Source organism: Carcharhinus amblyrhynchos, chromosome 7, assembly GCF_965287045.1.
Source record: "Carcharhinus amblyrhynchos chromosome 7, sCarAmb.v2.hapA, whole genome shotgun sequence".
Classification (NCBI taxonomy): domain Eukaryota; kingdom Metazoa; phylum Chordata; class Chondrichthyes; order Carcharhiniformes; family Carcharhinidae; genus Carcharhinus; species Carcharhinus amblyrhynchos.
In genome coordinates, this window is record NC_137330.1 from 23,524,589 (window position 1) to 23,545,805 (window position 21,217).

Genomic DNA, 21,217 nt, shown 5'->3' on the forward strand with positions numbered 1-21,217 from the left:
ACAATGCTGTACTGATTTGTTCCTTTCCAGATACAAGACAGCAATGGGACATTAGTGCACTTGGAACATGAGCCATATCTGGGATTGATACAATGGAGGCTGCCACTTGCGTGGTTACCTCATGACCTTTGACATGCCTACACTAATATGTGGTGAGAAGAGGCCAGATGCCTCTCATTTACAAAGGGATGTCACTGGAGTGCTGCACAACACCTGGGTGTGAGTCACAAGACAAAAAGGTCAAAGCAGATCACCTATCTATTCATCTGACGTGTTTTTTTTAATGTTTCAAAAGCGGAAATGTTATTTGTTCAATGACATTGGCACACATAAGGTGAGGTTGTTTGAGATTTGTACCCATTTGGAGTAAAGAGGAACAAATAGGCGTTAGTTATACTGTCAGCTTGACATAGACCCTCGATTGATAGAACTGCATAGATATTACTTTCATTCAAATACCAATTAAACGTACCTTTTGTCAATCTTTCCCTATTGTGACAACCTTCCAGAACAAATTGGAGGAACCTCTTTTTTGAAATGCTGATGTCTACAGTGCATTGTCCACATATAAACATTTGCATCAGTGGGAGGCCCAAGCCATTTCAAGAATGCATTTCTATTTTGTGGGGCTCCCACTGTAGATCAACGGCTATGGTCCAGCAAACTATCGAGAGTTCACAGACAAGTCCTGTGAGAGGGAAGCAGACATGGAGAGGGGTGGGTTTGGACTATCTGCAATCTGTAGCATTAGTGCGCAGCTGAGAGTATGCCTGCTGCATGTAAATACAACCTGGAAACTTCCCCGCTGTTTATTTTCAGGGGGCCTGTTAAGGTATGCGTGTTATGCCACCCATTCTTGAAAATTGTACTCATGCTCCTAACTAATATGTTAAAGGACATATATATTGGTCTACCACACCAAACAAAGAAGATCCTCTTTAAAAATAGCAGCCGGTTTAAATCTACCAATTCCATGCTGAGGTCACATTAATGCTGATCTTTGTAGCATAATTGAGGAATCATACCTCATACCTTTTGATTTGCATCGCTGCACATTGCATTGCCCTTACCAAACTGAGCCAGATGGCCATTTTCTGAAATTCCTCAGGCATCCAGTTGGGGAATTCAGACAGATGCCACATTCCTGAATAAAACATTCTGCAAATTTATTTTGATTACCACAAGAGCTCTCAAAAAAATGTTATATCTTTGCAGTATGTAACCCAAAAGGAAATCAGTCAAATTGTTTATGATGATGATAATAATCAGCACAAGAGTTGCAGAAAGCGACCCAATTGGTGCCAATGAGTTTGTTGAGCAGGAAGATTGGGAAACTGGCTGGTTCCTAACTAAAAGCAGTTGGCAAGCTGCATTTGGGGTGGAGAAGGAGTTGATGAAGAGAGGAAGAGCAGAATCTGGTGATGGCAGGGAGGGACTAAGGCATCTCGACAGAGAGTTCATGGGATACGAGTCAGCTTCTTCCTAAGCCCAAGCACATAGGTAAGTCTAGCCTCCCAGGTGGTGAGGGACATGGCCAGGCAGTGCCCTGATCCTGTTGGGGAGGTGGGGGGTGGTTCCCCTTTTATGTGGTGCAATGGGGAGGGGGGGGGGTGTGCATCAGTACTTGTGGGAGTGGCAGTGGGGGGGGTGGGGGGGGTCACGCTGATGCTAGATAATAATCACTCCAAAACCAGCTAATTTTTCTATTGTCCAATTCGAAGGAGAGCAGGGCTTCTGTGACCACTCTGGCAAAAATTGAGTTAGCTCAGCATTGACCAAGGGACAAAGTTGAGAGCTTCTAACAGTGAGTTTGGTGATGGCACATTTCCATGTTTGACATTCTGTTCGCTTAATGAGCGAGTGGAGCAAAGGTGATGGTTATTGTCTTTTACCACTGATGCTTAACTTACCTCGACAGACTGGCGGTTTTCCTGACCATTTCCCATCACCCTTGCATGCCCGGTGCTCTGACCCTCCTGCCAGGTAGAATCCTGGCTGGCAACTGTAAATTAAGGTGTAACCCAACGTTGGCAGTTCAATTGCTCGCACGTCCACATTGGCAGGTGTTTCTGGCTGTCTGCAGTTGTGAGCTTGAAGGAAAATAAACACGAAAACTCAGACAGTGAAGCAAATAAAAAATATGTGTATCAATAAATCAATGCGCGTGATCCAGAATTTCCTGATTGTCTTACAGTTGAGTGGCTCAAACTCAGTAAGTAATAGACAAAACACTTTCCAGTTGCCAGCTGATGGATTAAGAGTAAAATACACAACACTTGGGGAAAGTGTTTCTGCAGCCCTTCCAGTCAACCACAGTAACTTTGTTAAAATAGCTGTTGAGTCTTTGTGAAAAAACAAGGCAAATTGTTTGTGCTGCTTTGGAATTTCTGCTGAGGTTATGGTGGACAAGTGGGGGAATTGCTCCTAAAAAATTCATCCCAGTTCTGATCCTGAATTGTTCATACCAGATGGGAATTTATTCAGACTTGGTCTTGCAGTTTATTTGAACCTGACCATGAAGAGTGAATTTAACAGTTTAGGGGTTGTGATGGTGTACTGGTATTGTCTCTGGATCAGTCATCTGGAGGTACAGAGTAATGCTCTGGGGGCCTGGGTTCGAATCCTGCCACGGAAAATGGCAACGTCTGAATTCAATAAAAATATCTGGAATTAAAAGTCAAACAACAACCACCAAACAACTGTTGATTGTCATGAAACACATCTTGTTTACTAATGTCTTTTAGGGAAGGAAATCTACTATCCTGGTCTGGCCCAGATGTAACTCCAAACTGACAGCCATGTGGTTGACTCTTACCTGCTCTCTAAAATGACATAGCAAGCCATTCAGTTCAAAGGCAATTTGGGATGGACCATAAATGCTGACCAGCATTGATTAATTTTAAAAAAGTAAAATTCAATGAGATTACTGACGAATTGAAAAGTTTTGTGGGAACAGGTCGAGAACCACTGTTTCTTTTTATTTGTCCATCATCTAACCAACTTACAAAGTTTTCCAGTTAAAAGTGGATGTATGAACCTGGCACCTTTTCCTTCTAATAGTCTACATTGGCCCTAATGCCTTTCCATAATAGAGATAAACCAATATGGCGATGTTCCACAGTTGGCTGATGATGCCTATGAGTAATACTGTGTTGTTGCAGGTAGTGTTTTATCTACCAGGGATTGACAGAAATACAGGTACTTCACGTGCAAGAAGTTGTTCATTTTGTTTTTACATGTGTTGCAATGAAAGATAAAAGCCATGACTTCATCTTCCTGGCTCAGTTCACAGGATGTCGCATGGTGTTTTCCTCTTTCTGACCAGCAACAGTTATTTAGAACTCATAGAAACTACAGTGCAGAAGGGGGCCATTCAGGCCATCAAGTCCATACTCCCATTCCCGAAACCCCACATATTTACTGTGCTAATCCCCTGAAAGTAGGGTCAATTTAGCATGTCCAATGAACCTAACCTGCACATCTTTGGACTGTGGGAGGAAACCAGAACACCTGGAAGAAACCCACACAGACATGGGGAGAAAGTGCAAACTCCACACGCATCCGAGGCCAGAATTGAACCCGGGTCCCTGGCGCTGTGAGGCAGCTAACCACTGTGCCATCCAGTCACTCAGTGACTCAAAACTAAGCAATCCAGTGCACGGTGGGAAATAACAACAATTTTCTGGCTTGGTTGAATTCCAAAATCAAGGTACTGCTCAGGAGAAAATTGGAACAGGGTTCCTCAATGGGTCACTCAGGAAGCTGACCAAAAAATAGCAATAGTTAATGGTAGGTTTTCCAATCCAATTTCTCAATGGTAGAAATTGCATTTCCCATGAGGTGACATGAAGGGAAGAAATATATAAAGAGAGCTGGGAGATGGGAAGAATTTACTCACCTTCTCAGGGACATTTAGGGAGGGGCAATATAACCTTGCCACATGCGACAACCAAATCCTATAAACAAATTAAATCAAAACCTCAGCATGTCCAAATCATTGGAATGCTTCTTCTGAATATATCATTTGAAATTAGAAACATAGTTTAATTTTGAGACTTGACCTGTCGAGATTCCTTCTCTGATGTTCACTGACTTGGTGGTTGTTGCTGACAATTTCGGTTTCACTTTCTGTTTTAATTTCCCTCCTTACCAAATGATTGAAACACCCACTGCATTTTCTAACAAGGAGGCATGAATCAAGAGCTCAGTTGAAATTATTTCAACTCTAAACAGATTCATTTATGCATTTGCAACAAAACGCATAATCATTTATCACATGCCAATGTTGAGAATGTCATGCATTTATCTGGTCCTGATTTGAGGTAAACTTTGTATAACCATCAAAGTTATTCTTAAACTTCTTTCTCTGCAAATGCAGTATCTCATTTCAAGGGCAACATAGTAAGTTTTCCTCACTGTAACCGCTTACCAAGTCTCCCAGACATTATATTTTCAAACTCTATGTTGTTCGCTTCCACCAACATTTGCTCACCGTTTTAACTGATATCAGAGTACGTAAAGAATTAATGTTAGCAGTGTCAAAATCCTGGAACTCCCTTCCGAAAAGCACAGTGGGTATTCCAACACTATATTGACTGCAGTGGTCCAGGAAGGCAGCTCACCACCACCATGGAATACTTTTCACTCGCCTGGATGAGTGCAGCTCCAATAACACTCAAGGAACTCCTCACCATCCAGGGCAAAGCAGCCTGCTTGATTGGTACCTCATCCACAAACATAGGGTGGGCAATAAATGCTGGCATAGCCAGCAACGTTCACATCTCATGAATGAATTAAAAAATAACACTCGGAATGGTGGTCCAGTGGTTAGTGCTGCTGCTTCACAGCTCCAGGGACCGTGGTTTGATTCTAGCCGCAGGTGTCTGTGTGGGGTTTGCACATTCGCCCTGCGTCTACGTGGGTTTTCGCCAGAAGCCGCTGTTTCCTTCTACAGTGTAAAGACGTGCAGCTTAGGTTAATTTGCCATGGTAAATTGCCTGTTAGTTTGACTGTGTGTGTATGTGATTGTGTGCCCTGTGTTGGACTGGCGTCCCATGCTGGGTGCGGCCTGCCTAACGCCCAGTGTATGCCAGGGAAGGCTCTGACACCCCGCGAAGCTGAGTTCAAGTAAATGGTTAAGTGAAGTGTTTTGTTAAATATTGTCAAGGCTCATGATATTTTATGCCAATTGTCAAAAATACTAGCTTCATTCTTTTTTATATTCTTTTACGGGATGTAGACATTGCTACCTAGGTCGGCATTTATTTCCTTCCCCTAATTGCCCTTGAGAAGGTGGCTGTGAGCTACCTTCTTGAACTGCTGCAGTCTCTGTGTTGCAGGTAAACCCACAGTGCTGATGGGAAATTTTGACCCAGCGACAGTGAAGAAACAGTGATATAGTTCCAAGTCACAGTATTCTGTGACTAAGTGAGAAACTTCCAGGTGGTGGTGATGTTCCCATGCCTTGGCTACCTTCAACCTTCAAGATGGTAGAGGTCATGGGTTTGGAAGGTACTGTTGAAGGAGCCTTGTCAGTTGTTGCAGTGTATCTAGCAGATAGTGCACACTACTGCCATTGTGTGTTGGTGGTGTAGTAATCATAGAATCCCTACAGTGAAAAATGAGGCCATTTGGCCCATCAAGGTTGCACTGACTCTCTGACAGAGTGTCTTACCCAGGCCCTCTCCCTCGCCCTATTCCTATAACCTCACACATTCACCATGGCTAATCTATCTTACTTGCACATCTTTGAACTGCAAGGAGAGAACGGGTAATGTCCTGAAGACCCACTTTGAAACCCACCTTGGCAAATAGTGACATTTAAATTTAAAAATATCTGTAAGAGTCTATAGGTGATCCGAACGAAAGCCACGCTGAGATGGGGAGAATGTACAAACTCCACACTGACAGTCACCTGAGGCTGAAAGTAGTCTTTAAGGTTGTGGGTGGAATGCCAATCAAATGGGCTGCTTCATCCTGAATGATGTGAAACTTCTTGAGTATTGTCGGAGCTGCACTCATTCATGCGAGCAAACAGCAATCCATTACACTCCTGACTTAACCCTCGCCCTTGTATATGAACTGGCTTTGGGGAGTCAGGAGGTGTTTCTCGCTGCAGAATTTCCAGCCTCTAGTAACATAACTGAGGCCAGTCAAGATAGCATTGTGTGCAATTCTTGCTTATATATCTTTAACAAAAACGCAATATGGGTGTTTATCTACACGATATATAGTACAGCAGGCCAGAACTCTATACATCACCCCTCCTCCCCCATGGAATTGGTGCAGGCAAGGATCTGACAACAGAAATCTCAGTTGACTTTAGGTGAGAATTTCTGGTCTTGCCCAAGCAAAATCTCACCCTATGTGTTTTTCCACTCTTTAAATCAATGAGATTGTCAAATTTAATACTGCTTGCACAACAAAAGGCACATATCGATGGGCGGGAAGGATCCTTACAATTACCATCTTTACAAATAACTTATATTCATAGCTCAATTTAAAATACAGAAGTGACGAAATGTATGAAGAAGATCACAAATTACATACATACTTATCACACTCCTTGGGCCGTGCCATTTCCTGACATGTGGCAGGGAAAATAAATTTTTAAATTGGACAATATTTTGGTAATTGACAAATGTGACTTGCAGACAGGTAAGCAGAGTTCAGCTGATGTTGATGCCCTGATTTTAGTGACCGCACTCTAGGAGTGGAAGAGGTGTGAGCTGTTACTTGAGGTGGGAACCCTCCACCATACACAGTTGGTGGGTGGCCCTCACCTCTGGGTCTATTTGCCTTTCTTCCTCCACAATCGTGGACCACAGAAATATCTCCAATAGATTTTCCCATCTTTGCCCACTCTCTTATTCTGCTGTAACCATTTATAGCTTTGTCACATGCCTCCATTCATTGCACCATTATCCCTTTGTTATTTCATCACTCCTACACTCCACTCTGTGTTTTTCCAACTCTTTTTCTGAGCTCTGTATTTGCTTAAAAATGTTATTCATTTCTCATATCTTCATTTTTTAAAATTCATCACTGGCTGGACCAGCACTTATTGCCTGTCCCTAATTGCTATTTCAAAGGACATTTAAGAGTCAACCACGTTGGTGTAGATCTGGAGCCACGTGTCTGCATCCTTTCTTCCCTAAAGGACACTAGTCAACCAGATGGGTTTTTATAATAATCAGTCACCGTTAGACTCTTAATTCAAGATTTTTTAAAGTTTAAATTTCCCTATTTGCCCAGGTGGCTTTCAAACTGGGTCTCCACAACATTGCCCTGGATCTCTAAATTACTAGTCCGGTGACAAGAACACTATGCCACCAACTCTCCATGTTCTAATCAAAAAAAATTGGCCTGCAGTGTGAACTGTATTTCTCTCTCCATAGTTTTTGGCTTTTGTTTCAAAGTCTTGATGTTGAGCACATCTTTGGTGAAGGAAAAAACAATAACAACTGCTGCATTTGTGCAGAAGCATCACTGGGCAACTGCTGACAATGACCTTGGATTCCTCTATCATTACTGAGAGATACAAGGGAGAGTTATTTGAGCATGTATTATTGCATTCTTTCCAAAGAACAAAACCATACTTTGGAGTGATTTTATAACATTATCTTCTAAGCAGATCAGGAATTTGTGCTTGCAGTTTTCTGATCAATTTATGATAGTTCAATTACGCTTGTGTTTGTGTTTCTATGAAATGTTACTGCTATGCACTAAATCAACAAGTGGAAAATTACTCTTTATAAATCTATTGATAATTTTCTACTTTCAGAATCAGGTTTGCAGTTTTTAATCAATGCTCGTTTTATCAATGCACTGTACTAAAGAACACACCCTCCTAAATCTATTTACAATTTTGGTTCTCCAGCATGCCAGCAATTCAATGCTGGGCCAACTGCCAATCTTCCTTTAGTCATTGATCATGTTTCACATAATGAGGACTGATTACAATAGGCATCAAGTTAACAAAATTTAAAACGTTCTTGCCAGCAGGAAAGAATAGTCACAGTTGTGTGCTTTACTATTGCCCGCTGACAGGAAGTGCCGACTCCCTGCTTTGAGAAAGTACCATCCAATGTGGTAAAGGCAGTTTACCACATCTCACTTGCACTTCTAACAAAGTCAAATAATTAATCAAACACTTCATTAGATCTGGACAAGGACAGGAAGGTACAAAAGAATTAGGTGGAGCAATATTCTATACATGCAGAAAGAAATTTGTTGCAGATTTTGATACTCTGAAGCTGGAAAACTTACAAATGCATTCAGGATGTATGCCACTCCAAGTCAAATTGGCAAGGCAGGAACGTGTTGTGGAGCCTTGAATGTGGTATCCTTTTCGGCATTTGAAAAATACAGTGCTTCCAACCTGTAAAGAAAGCCAACGTTTTCAGTATAGAAAGGGAATAACTGGAAGATATGATTAGCAGAATGTTTGATTCAGTGCTTTTTTACCTCGTAACCTTGAGAACTGTTCTGCATTCCAAAATGAGGGGTGCCTGGATCTGTACATATTGTGTGCGTTGGATCTTTTTATAAGTATGAAAATATTGAAATAGAGAAAACATATTAATAACTCTGGCTACGCTACAAAGAGTTTCATTTAAACAGCTTACAAATTAGCAGTTTTAAAAATGTATGTTCACTTTAGTTTTCCTATGCCGAATACTTTAAAGCCTCGAAATAACATCAAGGCAATATTAGCATATATGCACATAACACAAGGATAATCAATTCCTTTGCGGACTATTTACTTTAAACATATTAAAACTGCTATTAATCAGTAGACAATGAAATTGGATATAAACATTTTGATATTCACATAACTTAATTTTAAGGCCCAATCTTTTAAAAGGTTTGTTCGCTGGACTGTAACATTGCCACGTTATTTATGAGATATTTTCACTGCTTTCCTGTTCATTTTAACAGTAAGTGTTTGCTGTCAAAATGAAAGCTCTGCATCAATGAAATCATTTTCCTAGTTCACCACTTCCCGTTTTTAAAATTGGCTGGAGGTAAAGCCATAAAATTAACACCATTATGGGCAACACAGGCAAAACAGAAGACAATGAAAAACACAGGCATTAAAGAAAACATGCTCAATGTAATAATCCTCCTATTCTCCCTGGTAACCTATCTTAATTTAATTACATGTATCGTGGTGACAGTTCCATTTGGAGCAAACTGAAGATCGTTAATAATTAATTTAGACAATGGCTGAGGTGACCATACCAATACAAGATGGTTGAACTCCACTCCAGAATCCATTAGCCTGGCAAAATCTTCTCGAAGATCCAACCAACAGAAACGGAGGTCGACAGCGGAAATATACTTCAGATTTGTAGGTGAAACTTCTTCCTTCAATTCGCCCCTCCACTGGAGTTCCTGGATCTCCACAGAAAACAGCTGCAGGCAAGGGAAGTGCCAAAGCAGAGTTAATACATTGTGGAATACCCGAGCATAGTATTCAAAAAAACTTCACAGCTTTCAAAATCTATCACGTTGCTTTACCAGATGGATTCCTTCTTCCACCCAATAGTTTCTTTCTTTTGCTCCTCTCCTGAATCCTCAGTTCACGTTGGGATACAGTTCTATTGTTGCCATCCATTTACCAGCGCTTGAGACCAATGGTTCTTTTTTCTTAAATGTCCGAAGTGAGACAGTAAGTGGCAACGTTCGATTTAGACACCTAAGACAGCATTACTAAAGCAGGCCCTATCCTGTGCACACACTTGCTTTCATAGCACACATCCCTGGACAGAGTTCAGGAAGGGGAACTGTGGCTGATTTGACCATCTCTGGATAAGTAATGCTGTGGTTAATTGTTGCAGCCTTGTTGCTACCCTGGGTTAAGGTCACTACAGTCTTAGGATGGAACATGGAACCCTTATAGTCGACATGGCTTGGTGTTTGACACAGCACTGGAATTACCCATGACGCCACTGGATTTTTTCAAAATGGCTTTGCTGAAGTCAAGTTAGATATTTGCAAGTATAATGAAGTAAATACAGACAATCAGTGTCATCAGAAGAAAAGAAAGATGATCGTATGTAATAAAAATGAAAGCAAAATTACGGTGGATGCTGAAATCCAAAACAAAAACAGAAAATGCTGAAAAGTCTCAGCAGGTCTGACAACATCTGACAGCATCCACAAACATGCTGAGATTTTTCAGCATTTTCTGATGACCATGTTTAAATGCACTATTATACAATCTGCATTCTTCAATTCACAATGCTTTGGAATGACAGGATATTAAATTGCAATAAGGATTTACCATGCAAAAAATTCCTTTTCTTGCCTGTGTCATAAGTGAAGAATACTAAGAGCAGGAGAGTAGCTTCAGGAGGGCAGCGAGGATGAGAAAAACAGTACTAGAACCATACCTCTCTTCTCCTTGGTGAGATAATGGTATTGATGGAGACTTCGCAGAAGATTACCCAATTAGCAGCTGAGGTGTGGTGCACATAGCATGACAATTTTTAAAATAATTTAATATAGGGGGAAATACATGACTGAAATTGATGAATAGCTAGACAGATGGACTATTCAGCCCTCAATTTGTGTATGTTGTTTTTCTGTTAAAACGAAAGAGCGAACTTTTCATGAGCAGTCAATTTCAAAGGACGGTGGTGAGAAAAGGTGGTGATAATATTCGAGACTGGGTAATAATGATGAATGCTGGGGCTACCCATTATTTGAGTCATTCATAAATTCACCTATTGGTGCTGTTTTCATGGGTCGGTAGGTGAAGGTAGGGGAGAGTCATTTCTAGCCGCTGTTATGTACTTTCTCGGTACTTACGTTAAAAAGCATGGGCAGAAAGATTGAATCATGCAGCGTCCTCTTGGAGTGGCTTGGTACATGGCAAAGTATTATAGTCCCACTTTGGAAAGCACGAATAAAGCTAACACAAATTTTAGGAACTGTATGTAATTATTTCAAATCCTAGCATCATGCAGTCCATTGCGTGAAAAACATACATTCAAAGAATACCTTATCTGGCTATGAGGGCAAAATGTCACACCACAAACTTTTACCATTCAAAATATTCATTTTGAAATGAAAGAGCCTAACAGATGGATTTTCTTAGGGAATAGTACTCTCTGTCTCATAATGAAAGAGCTCAGGAATACTGTCAATCTTAGTCTGGCAAATATGGGCCAAGCCCCTGAACAGCACTTTGCAAAACTGGATGATATCACCACCTCCAAATTATTAATTTTGGTCTCAGTTTGTCCACGAGGCCTACGCGGAGATTGACAGAATTAATTTCACATTTGACTCTCCCTTAGCATCCCTCACAATTTTATGTACCTGTCGATTTAATAAATTTAGAATCAATTCCTTGGGTGAAATTGCAATAACAGTTCAGTATTTTAAGTACAAAAGATTATGAAAAAAAATTGCAATTTGTGTAAAGATACATTACATAGCTGACTTCATTCTTCAAAAAGTAGCAGCTCCAACGCAACTCAAGACAAACTTAAATGATAATTTAGGAAAACATTATGCGACCAATTCGCATTCAAAACATTTGAGCTCAATGACCTTAGCAAATTAATCCCAAGATACATCCGCATAAAGGCATACAGTTCTCGTTAGATACAATCATGCACCAGAAGATGAAAGATAACAACTTCCTGAGGTCAAGAAGAATTCCATAATGTAATTAGGCTTCTGGTTAAAACAGTTAGGTAGTGTTCTCATCTCTAAGACAGATCTGAGATAATCTCTTGATGCTGAACTACAAATATCGCAAGAATTTCATTTCAGGGTGGAGACTCTCAACTTCTGAGGACAAGGTACACTTCTGAGAACAATCAAGGTACTGACCATTGTGTGGGCTGGAAAGAATCATTTGCTGATTCTCGCACCATAAACACATGGTGCTGAAGCCAGACAGAAGCATACAGCATCAGGTGAAATTGTGCAATTTGGAGAAGGGGACATAATTCGTATAACAACAACAAACAAATTAGACAAGGAAATACATCTGATGTTTCCCAGTGGTGCATCTATAATTCAGAATATCCTGATATATGTCTACTTTTGACATGTTTCTCACACCTTGAAAAGACACTGTTGCCCAAAATCCCGTGTCACAAAATATACTACCTCAGGTCCAGTCTGATATAATGAAAGACACCTTTCTCCTAAGTCTAGAATCTCTGACCCAGTCAAATAGTACCAAAGACACACCCTATCTAATTTCACAAAAGGAGATGGACACTTCAACAGGGTCAGTTAGTGCTGATGAAAGTGTTGCCAATATGAAACGCTGCATTTTAGACAGGAAAGTCAAGCAGGAAGGAGAAAAGAATGAAAATGTCAGCAAAGGTCATTATCAACATTAATGTCTTTGTTAACATGCTGGTTATCTCTGACTTACAGAAATGGCAGGTTACATTTCAACAAAGGTAACGTCTTAATTTAACTGCCTAAAAGGGTATTCCTGTTTCAATAAACTCATGGAAAAACAAAATAAATTCTGTCACATAACGTCAGGTCACCAGAGTCTGTGGGCGCGATTTTCCGGCCATGCTTGCCCCAAGACCAGACATTCCCACCCAAAGTCAACAGACCTTTGCATGGTCTGCCAAATTTTCTGTCCCACCCACTACGATTCCAGTGGTGGGTGAGATGGGAAATTCTGCCTGTGAGCAGGATTTTCCAGGCCTCCCTCCGGTGGTTTATTCAGTGGCAGAGATAAGAACATAAGAACATAAGAAATAGGAGCAGGAGTAGGCCATCTAGCCCTTCGAGCCTGCCCCGCCATTCAATAAGATCATGGCTGATCTGTCGTGGCTCAGTTCCACTTTCCCGCCCTCTCCCCATAACCCTTAATCCCCTCTTTTATCAAGAACCCATCAACCCGCTTCTTAAAAATATTTAGCGAGGCAGCCTCCACCACTTCAACGGGCAGAGAATTCCAGAGATTCACCACCCTTTGAGTGAAGAAGTTCCTCCTCAACTCCGTTCTAAACCGCCTCCCCTTTATCTTGAGGCTGTGCCCCCTAGTCCTACTGTCTTTTTTGAGCGGGAAGAGTCTCTCCACCTCTATCCTATCCATCCCATTCATCATCTTATACGTCTCAATGAGATCTCCCCTCATTACTTGCCATTGGCTAGTAGATCTTTGTACAATGGCCATTGCTATTGGAGATCATTCATAATTCACTGAGCAAGATTTGCAATATGCATTACAATCTGTGTGGATCAAAACTTTGGCAGAGTTTGTTTATTTATAATTCAAAAAGCAAAAGTGTGAATGATAGCTATGTCCAAAAATAATGGTGCAAAGCATACTTTGTGCACTGTAACAACTTTCCATTAATTTTATGCTTTATGCAGTCATGATTATCACATGCATTTTAACCTAAAATGATATACTGCATTTACAAACATGTCACTCTTAATAATCAAGTAAGATGAACCTTTCAAATGTAGCTGCTGCCACTATAATTTGTTTCTGAACGCAAACATCTGTAATAACTATTCAAGATATTGATACTGTAGCACAGCAAGAATAGGGCACAGAACTATCATAAAGTCATGAAATGTGCATTTGTACATATGATTCTCCACAATTCCTAAGTTTAGCTGTATCATGAAGGAAAAATAATGGACACAAAGTGAATGCTTCTCTGGAGAGTAGGCAGGAGAAAAGTCAAATTAGCTACCCAAGCATCATTGTCAGAGAGGCCTGCCATTAGTGTCATAATCCAGACTAAAAGCATTATGAGACACATAATCTATTCGACAATGGTATGGAGAACAAAATTTATTTCAACCAAGAAACAGAAACTACAGGTTGGACTTGAGGTTAATTTTCTGAATAAATGGGTAAGAAAAAAAAGGAAGAAATAAAGCTAATAGATTAATTATCAGGGGATCATTTTATTAATTATAGAACTCAAACATAATTAGAATAAGCAAACGAGACTGAAGGGTGAGAACACAATAAGTAGAACAAAGATTCAGTTAATCAGCACCATCCATGGAGAAAAGAAAAGGGAACATTGCATTCCTGATTTAAAATTATTCAAGAAAGGTAATGCAAACTTACGTAAGCACTGTGGGACTTCTCCTCTCCAAATACCAGTTCCTTCACAGGTCAGAACAGCAGACAAGGAAAGCTGATACCCTTCTGAGCAAGTATAGCTGATGCTAGAGCCCCATCTGAAATCTGACCCTTGCTCTCTTCCATGTAGAACTGGGGGTGGCTGTGTGCAAGTGATAGCTTCAGGGGGAATGGGAACAGACAAACAAACAACATTCAGGCACTTCATAAACACAAAAGACGAGCAATTATTTTACCATTCATTTGTGTAAGTGGAAGGGATTCAACTAGGAATGTAGAGGGTCAGTTAGCTGGACTGGCTCATGAGGCTTAGCAATGCCAATAAAGGTTCAATTCCTATACCGGCTGAGGTTATTTATGAAAGCCCTGCCTTCTCAAAACATTGCCCTTTGTCGAAGGTGTGGTGACCCTCAAGTTTAAATGACCATAAGTCAGCTCTCTCTCTTTCTCAAAAAGAGGGAACTTCAGCCTATGGTCCTTTGGAAACTTAGTGACTTTCACTGTGGCTCCAGTTTTTATGTTGCTATTAAAATTAAATATTTAATTTGTGCAAGTCATGCATACTTATCACAAAATAATTATAAAAATAAATCATCTCTGTGTTGGTTTCTCTTTTTGTTTAATTGAGAAATTGAGAACTACTGAAAACTAAAGGAGCACAATTCCCTTTTCTGCTGAGTTATTCTCGTAGAATATTTGTACTGAAGTAATTGTAAAGTATCATATAAATGTGAACATATTAAGCAACTCCAACACCATAGTGCTATATTTCAGGAACATCATGTTAAATTTGCCAAAACCTTTCCAAAACGTTCAGGCATAATTTGCAATCAACAGCATTCATATGCACTAATTTGACAACAATTATGCTCAAAGGTAATCATTTGTGCGCAAAAGCAATCATTTAAGTGACACAAATGCATCACTCAAGAATTCAGACATCAAAATTGATTCTAAAGTTTACGTTCCATGGTTTATCAGCCATCGGTTGCACACACCCAGGGGATCTGGAAGTGAGCGCAAAATGCGTTCCTGGTGACAGTCACCCCCAGAGCACAGTTTCATGCTGGCTGGCCAATTAATGGTCAGGCAGTGTGAAAAACAAGCTGCGAGATGCTGAGCGCTGCTAGGGAGGGCAGGGATGGTGCTTCTGAATATGCTCTTTCAGGGGGACAGGCACTGCAGAGCTTTCTCAGGGAGCTGCTTACCTGTGAAAAAAATAAATATTGATGTAAAAACGACGCCGCGAGTGTGTAGGCAGCACAATAACACACTGACCTCGATCTTCAGACCTGTGTTTATTTTATTTCAGCCCTGATACTTCCTCATGCCCTGGATTGAGATTGCAGCTTAAACATAAAAGCTGCCTTGTCAATCTGCCTGCCCGCCAATGATAAAGACGGCGCGTCAATGTAAAATTCTGATCAATTGGTGTGTACCTAATTTAAATTGATTTCCTGATTGTCAGCGGGCACACTGGTTCCTCTCTCGCTCGCTGTAGAGTGGAACGTTGCCCGACAGCACAAAGATGTCGAGACATGCGGCCAATGTCTTCTCGTGCAATTTCATTCTCTTCTGGGTTGGATGCATACATGTGACCAAACTTTGTATGTTAAACTCTGGCCCACGTTTCTTAATTACCAGACCCTCAAACATCATAAAATTAAACTAACATGAGAAGAAGTAGTTCTCAGCTTTCTGCATGTTCACTTTCATTCCCTTTGTTCAATCCCACCACCCCTCCGTACCCTCATAGAATAAATCTCTGCTGACTCTCTTTCCTCTCAGCTCTGACAAAGAGTCATCTAGACTCAAAGCGCTGGCTCTACTCTCTCTCCATCGATGCTGTCAGACCTGCTGAGATTTTCCTGCACTTTTATGTTTTTGCTGTTGTGTGAGAGAAAGTTGACCTGGTTTTAAGACAACTTTTGATAAACTAGTTTGATATATTTTTTCAGGGCCTATTACTTGTGCATCACGTCTTGTCTACTGCCTTACACTCCCAAGCAAACCCTCCCATACCAACACACATCATTCCCCCACCCTCCAGATTGCAAGAGTTTTTTCACACACCACTTCCCAAAGGATTTTTTTGCCTCCCGATCACATCCTTCGGACCAATTCTCTTCTACCCTCCCATCCTCTTCCTTAGATTGCAGCAGCTCCTCTTCTCCTCTCTCCTCATCCCCCACCCATCCCACTCCCCCCACCGCAATCTCTTACCCATTCCCCCCCGCATCCCTCCCCCCCCACCACTCCACTTCTCTCTCTCTCTCTCTCCCATTTCCATCCAACCTCTCTCAACTTCCCTCTCTCCACCAGCTGGGAACGCAAGGTTCAATTTAGGTGCAAGATCTTGGAAGAATCTTGGAAACAACCTGGAAAGTGCACTTGCACACCAGAATCATGGGAATCGGTGCTTTGTCTGAAATTTGTGTATTTACGTAATTTTTGATTGCTTCTTTTCAAACAAGTTCTTAAATATAACTTTTTTTACATTTAAAATCAGGCAGTCTATCAGACACATAGAAGTGACATTTCAGATGAAAGCAATTGAAAATGTCAAGCACCTTTTGTTTTGTATGAAAATACATACACGAGTTCTTATTTAAAAAGCATCTCTGGTCGATCCCAACAACTAACAAAATTGGTTACATTTGTAAACCATGAGAAAGCAACATGAGACAGTAAGGTTCCAAAGAACCCTTGGGGAATGGACCAAGAGAAACCTCCACCACTGATATTGGTGAACTGGGGTCAGAGGGAGGTTCCTTAAGGAGTTTACAAATGGCAGGTACTGGGGTTCACATCTAGGATCATGCCATATAAAAATTGGAACATCCAGCAAGATGGATCTGGCGGGGAGGATGAAGTGTCAGTCCCCTCGTCCTGAAGACAAGTCAGATATTTTCAGGAGATGCATTAAAAACTTTGAAAATTGTCGCCAAATCTTTGAGTCTGAAATGCTATGGATGTATATTCTGTTAGGCTGCCTGAGTTTACAAAAATATCCGGTATGTAAGGAATTGTAACAAATAAGCAAGCAATCAAAAATCACTTAAATATACAAGCTTCAGGAAAAAAAAACAGTAGCCATGACTTACATCTCCAGTATGTCAGCTGGTAAACTTGGACTGATCAAATGTCCCTGCAATCAGTATCCTGGTTTTGGTGAAGGTTTCAGTTTGGAAATGCTGACATCAGAGTACCTGCCTCTGGCCCCAAACTCCGACATGACAATTCCCACACAGGGGGCAGACAAAAGCTCCACCTCCACAAGGTCATCCTGGGAACGTGTACGGAGAGTCAGATCCAGCTATACTGAGGTCCTTCTGACCACTTTCACAAACACCATTCCAAGTGAGAGTGGAAGTTGATTAGAATAAGCTGGGTAGCGTGGCAGCACAGTGGTTAGCATACTGCCTCACAGCACCAGGCATCTGGGTTCAATTTCGGCCTTGGGTGACTGTCTGTATGGAGTCTGCACATTCTCAACATGTCTGTGTGGGTTTCCTTCGGGTGCTCTGGTTTTCTTCCACAATCCAAAGATATGTAACTTAGGTTGATTGGCCATGATAAGTTGCTCCTTATTGTCAGGGGATTAGTAGGGTAAGTACGTGAGGTTACAGGGATAGAGCCTGAGTGGGATCATTGTCAGTGCAGGTCTGATGGGCTGAATAGCCTCCTTCTGCACTGTAGGGATTCTATGATTCAAAGTCTGTATGTAGTAGTATACTCAAATCAATCAAAGTGTTAAGTCAAAATTGTGACGTCTCTTCCCTCGTTTACTGCCAAAAAATTAAGCAAAGTTAATTTATTGTAATCAAATTATTGCTACATTGAAGCCATCCCTAAAATAAAATTGCCTCTATTACCAGGGAGTTCGATAATAAAACACATCACTTGTGTGTTCCTGAATTGTGCAAGAGGAGAAGATCCAATCCAAGTTCTGTGCTGAGTTAGCCAATCTCAGCCAGAATGTCGACAAATGATCTTACTGTGCTCGAGTTACTGAGGGATCTAATGCTGCATGAATGCTGAGAGCAAAGAAGATTTGGATCACTTCTTGACAATCACCAGAATTAGCGCAGCCTGTCAACGTTTCATGTCCAAGTGCAGGCAGAAGGAAAGGCCCCAAGGGTGAAATAGAAAAAGGCTTAACCTCATGTAAAATGGTCTAACTTAAGTTTTAAGGTATAAGAAAGGAAAGGGGAAACAAATGCTATGAGTGTAATATACATTTTCAGACACTTTTGATTTGATTTATTATCACATGTATTAACATACAGTGAAAAGTATTATTTCTTGCATGCTGTACAGACAAAACATGTCGTTTCTAGAGAAGGAAACGAGAGAGTGCAGAACATAGTGTTACAGTCATAGCTAGGATGTAGAGAAAGATCAACTAAATGCAAGGCAAGTCCATTCAAAAGTTTGACAGCAGCAGGGAAGAAGCTGTTCCTGAGTTTGTTGGAACACGACCTCAGGCTTTTGTATCTTTTTCCTGAAGGAAGAAGGTGGAAGAGAGAATGTCCGGATCGTATGGGGTTCTTTGTCGAGGCCAGGAAGTGTAGACAGATTCAATGGATGGGAGACTGGTTTGATAATGGATTGGGCTACATTCATGACCTTTTGTAGTTCCTTGCAGTCTTGGGCAGAGCAGGAGCCATACCAAGCTGTGGTAATAACCAGAAAGGATGCTTTCTATGGTGCATCTGTAAAAGTTGGTGAGCATCGTAGCTGACATACCAAATTTCCTTAGTCTTCTGAGAAAGTAGAGGTGTTGCTGGGCTTTCTTAGCCATAGTTTGGCATGTCGGCACTTAACACCAAGATGGTAACACATGCATTAGGAGAACATGTTTTGCAATGTAAGAATAGTAAACCCTATTGTTGGTTTCTACCAGCTGCTGTACAAACAGCAGCTGGTTCACAGCTTCTTTATTTACTTCACAAAGACTCATTGACTCTCACAGTGGCATGAAATCCCAGGTACTAATTCTGTAATAATCCTATGACAAATGAGTCATGCCTAGACAATCATATTGCTGTGATCATATCATTAAAAACATGGCTTGTTCTTCAGTAGTAATCCTTAAAAACAATTAGAATTATGGAAGCAATACTTCTTGGAAAGTCTATGGATCTCACGCCTATCAACTTGCGATATCCTTCACTTCCTTTCCTCTCCAGATACAGATCTAATTCCTTCTTAAACCCATTTGTACTGGTAACCCCTGGTAACATAGTTCACTTCAGAATGAACACGTTTCCATTGGGAATGTCTTCTTGCTCGAAAGTTGCTACCTTTCCCATAGTTAAGCTATTTGACATGATGACTACAGAGGGTGTAGGAGTAAAGTTAAGTGAGGAATTGGAGGGCAAAAAGGGGACACAAGATTGCTTTGGCAGATAAGGCAATAGAGAATCCACAGAGCTTCTACAAATACATAAAGGGCAAAAGAGACTAACCAGGGGGACAGTAAGGCCTCTTATAGATCAACAAGGTCATGTATATGCAGATCCACAAGAGATGGGTGAGATCCCAAATTAATATTTCTCATCAGTACTTAGTATTGAGAAAGGCATTGATGATAGGGAACTTGGGGAAATAAATGGTGATGTCTTGAGGAGTGTACATATTACAGAAGAAGCGCATCAAGGTAGATAAATCCCTGGGACCTGATGAAGTGTATCCCAGGACATTGTGGGAGGCTAGGGAGAAAAGTGCATGTCCCCTAGCAGAGATATTTGAATCATAGACAGTCATGACTGAAGTGCCTGAAGATTGGAGGATGGCAAATGTAGTGCATTTATTTAATAAGTGCTGCAGGGAAAAGCCTGGGAACTACAGGCTGGTGAGCCTCACATCTGTAGTGGGTAAGTTGTTAGAAGATATTCTGAGAAACAAGATCTACAAGCATTGAGAGAAGCAAGAACTGATCAAGGACAGTCAGCATGGCTTTGAGAACAGAAAATCACGTCTCCCAAATTTGACTGAGTATTTTGAAGGGATAACCAAGAAGGTAGATGAGGGCAGTGCAGTTGGCGTTGTCTACATGAACGTGAGCAAGGCCTTTGACAAGGTATTGCATGGTAGGTTGTTGCAGAAGGTTAAATCTCACAGGATCCAGGTGAGGTAGCCAAATGGATACAAAATTGCCTTGATGATAGAAGACATCTGACATGGTTCTTGAGGGTTGATTTTCAAACTGGAGGCCTGTGGCCAGCAGTGTGCCTCAGGGATCGGTGCTGGATCCACTGTTATTTGTCATTTATATTCATGATTTGGATGAGAATTTAGGAGGCATGGTTCGTAAGTTTGCAGATGACACCAAGTTTGGTGACATGGTGGACAGTGAAGAAGGTTATCTAGAATTGCAATGGGATCTTGATCAACTCGGCCAGTGGGCTGACGAATGGCAGATGGAACTTAATTTAGATAAATGCGAGGTGATGCATTTTGGTAGATCGAACCAGGGCAGGACTTATTCAGTTAATAGTAGGGTGTTGGGGAGAGTTATGGAAAAAAGAGATCAAGGGTACAGGTTCATAGCTCCTTCAAAGTGGGGTCACAAGTGGACACAGTGATGAAGAAGGCATTCGGCATGCTTGGTTTCATTGGTCAAAACCTTGAATACAGGATTGGGACGACTTGTTGAAATTGTACTAGACATTGGTAAGACCACACTTGGGATATTGTGCACAGTTCTGGTCACCCTATTATAGAAAGGATATTATTAAACCAGAAAGAGTGCAGGAAAGGTTTACTAGGATGCTACCAGGACTTGATGATTTGAGTTATAAGGAGAGGCTGGATGGACTGGAACTTTTTCCTCTGGAGTGTAGGAGGCTGAGAGTTGATCTGATAGAGGTCTATAAAATAATGAGGGGCATAAATCAGCAGGATAGTCACTATCTTTTCCCAAAGGTAGGGGAATCTAAAACTAGAGGGCTTAGGTATAAAATGAGAGGGGAGAGATACAAAAGGGTCCAGAGAGGTAATTCATTCACATAGAGGGTGGTGAGTGTCTGGAACAAGCTGCCATAGGTAGTAGTGGAGGTAGGTACAATTTTGTCTTTTAAAAAAATGTTTAGACAGTTAAATGGTAAGATTGGTAGA

General features: G+C 41.1%; 1 protein-coding gene across 1 annotated transcript in view; it reads right to left on the minus strand.

Annotated features, from left to right (window-relative positions):
* LOC145345358 (CUB and sushi domain-containing protein 1-like) overlaps positions 1-21,217 on the minus strand; it is a 1,850,124-nt gene that overhangs the window by 22,393 nt on the left and 1,806,514 nt on the right. Inside the window, exons 59-63 of the mRNA XM_080193174.1 lie at positions 14,081-14,254; positions 9,244-9,417; positions 8,467-8,540; positions 8,269-8,380; positions 1,911-2,090 (exon numbers count right to left, since the gene is read on the minus strand). Of these exons, the coding sequence (XP_080049300.1) occupies positions 1,911-2,090; positions 8,269-8,380; positions 8,467-8,540; positions 9,244-9,417; positions 14,081-14,254 (714 nt within the window). The remainder of the gene's footprint in view (positions 1-1,910; positions 2,091-8,268; positions 8,381-8,466; positions 8,541-9,243; positions 9,418-14,080; positions 14,255-21,217) is intronic.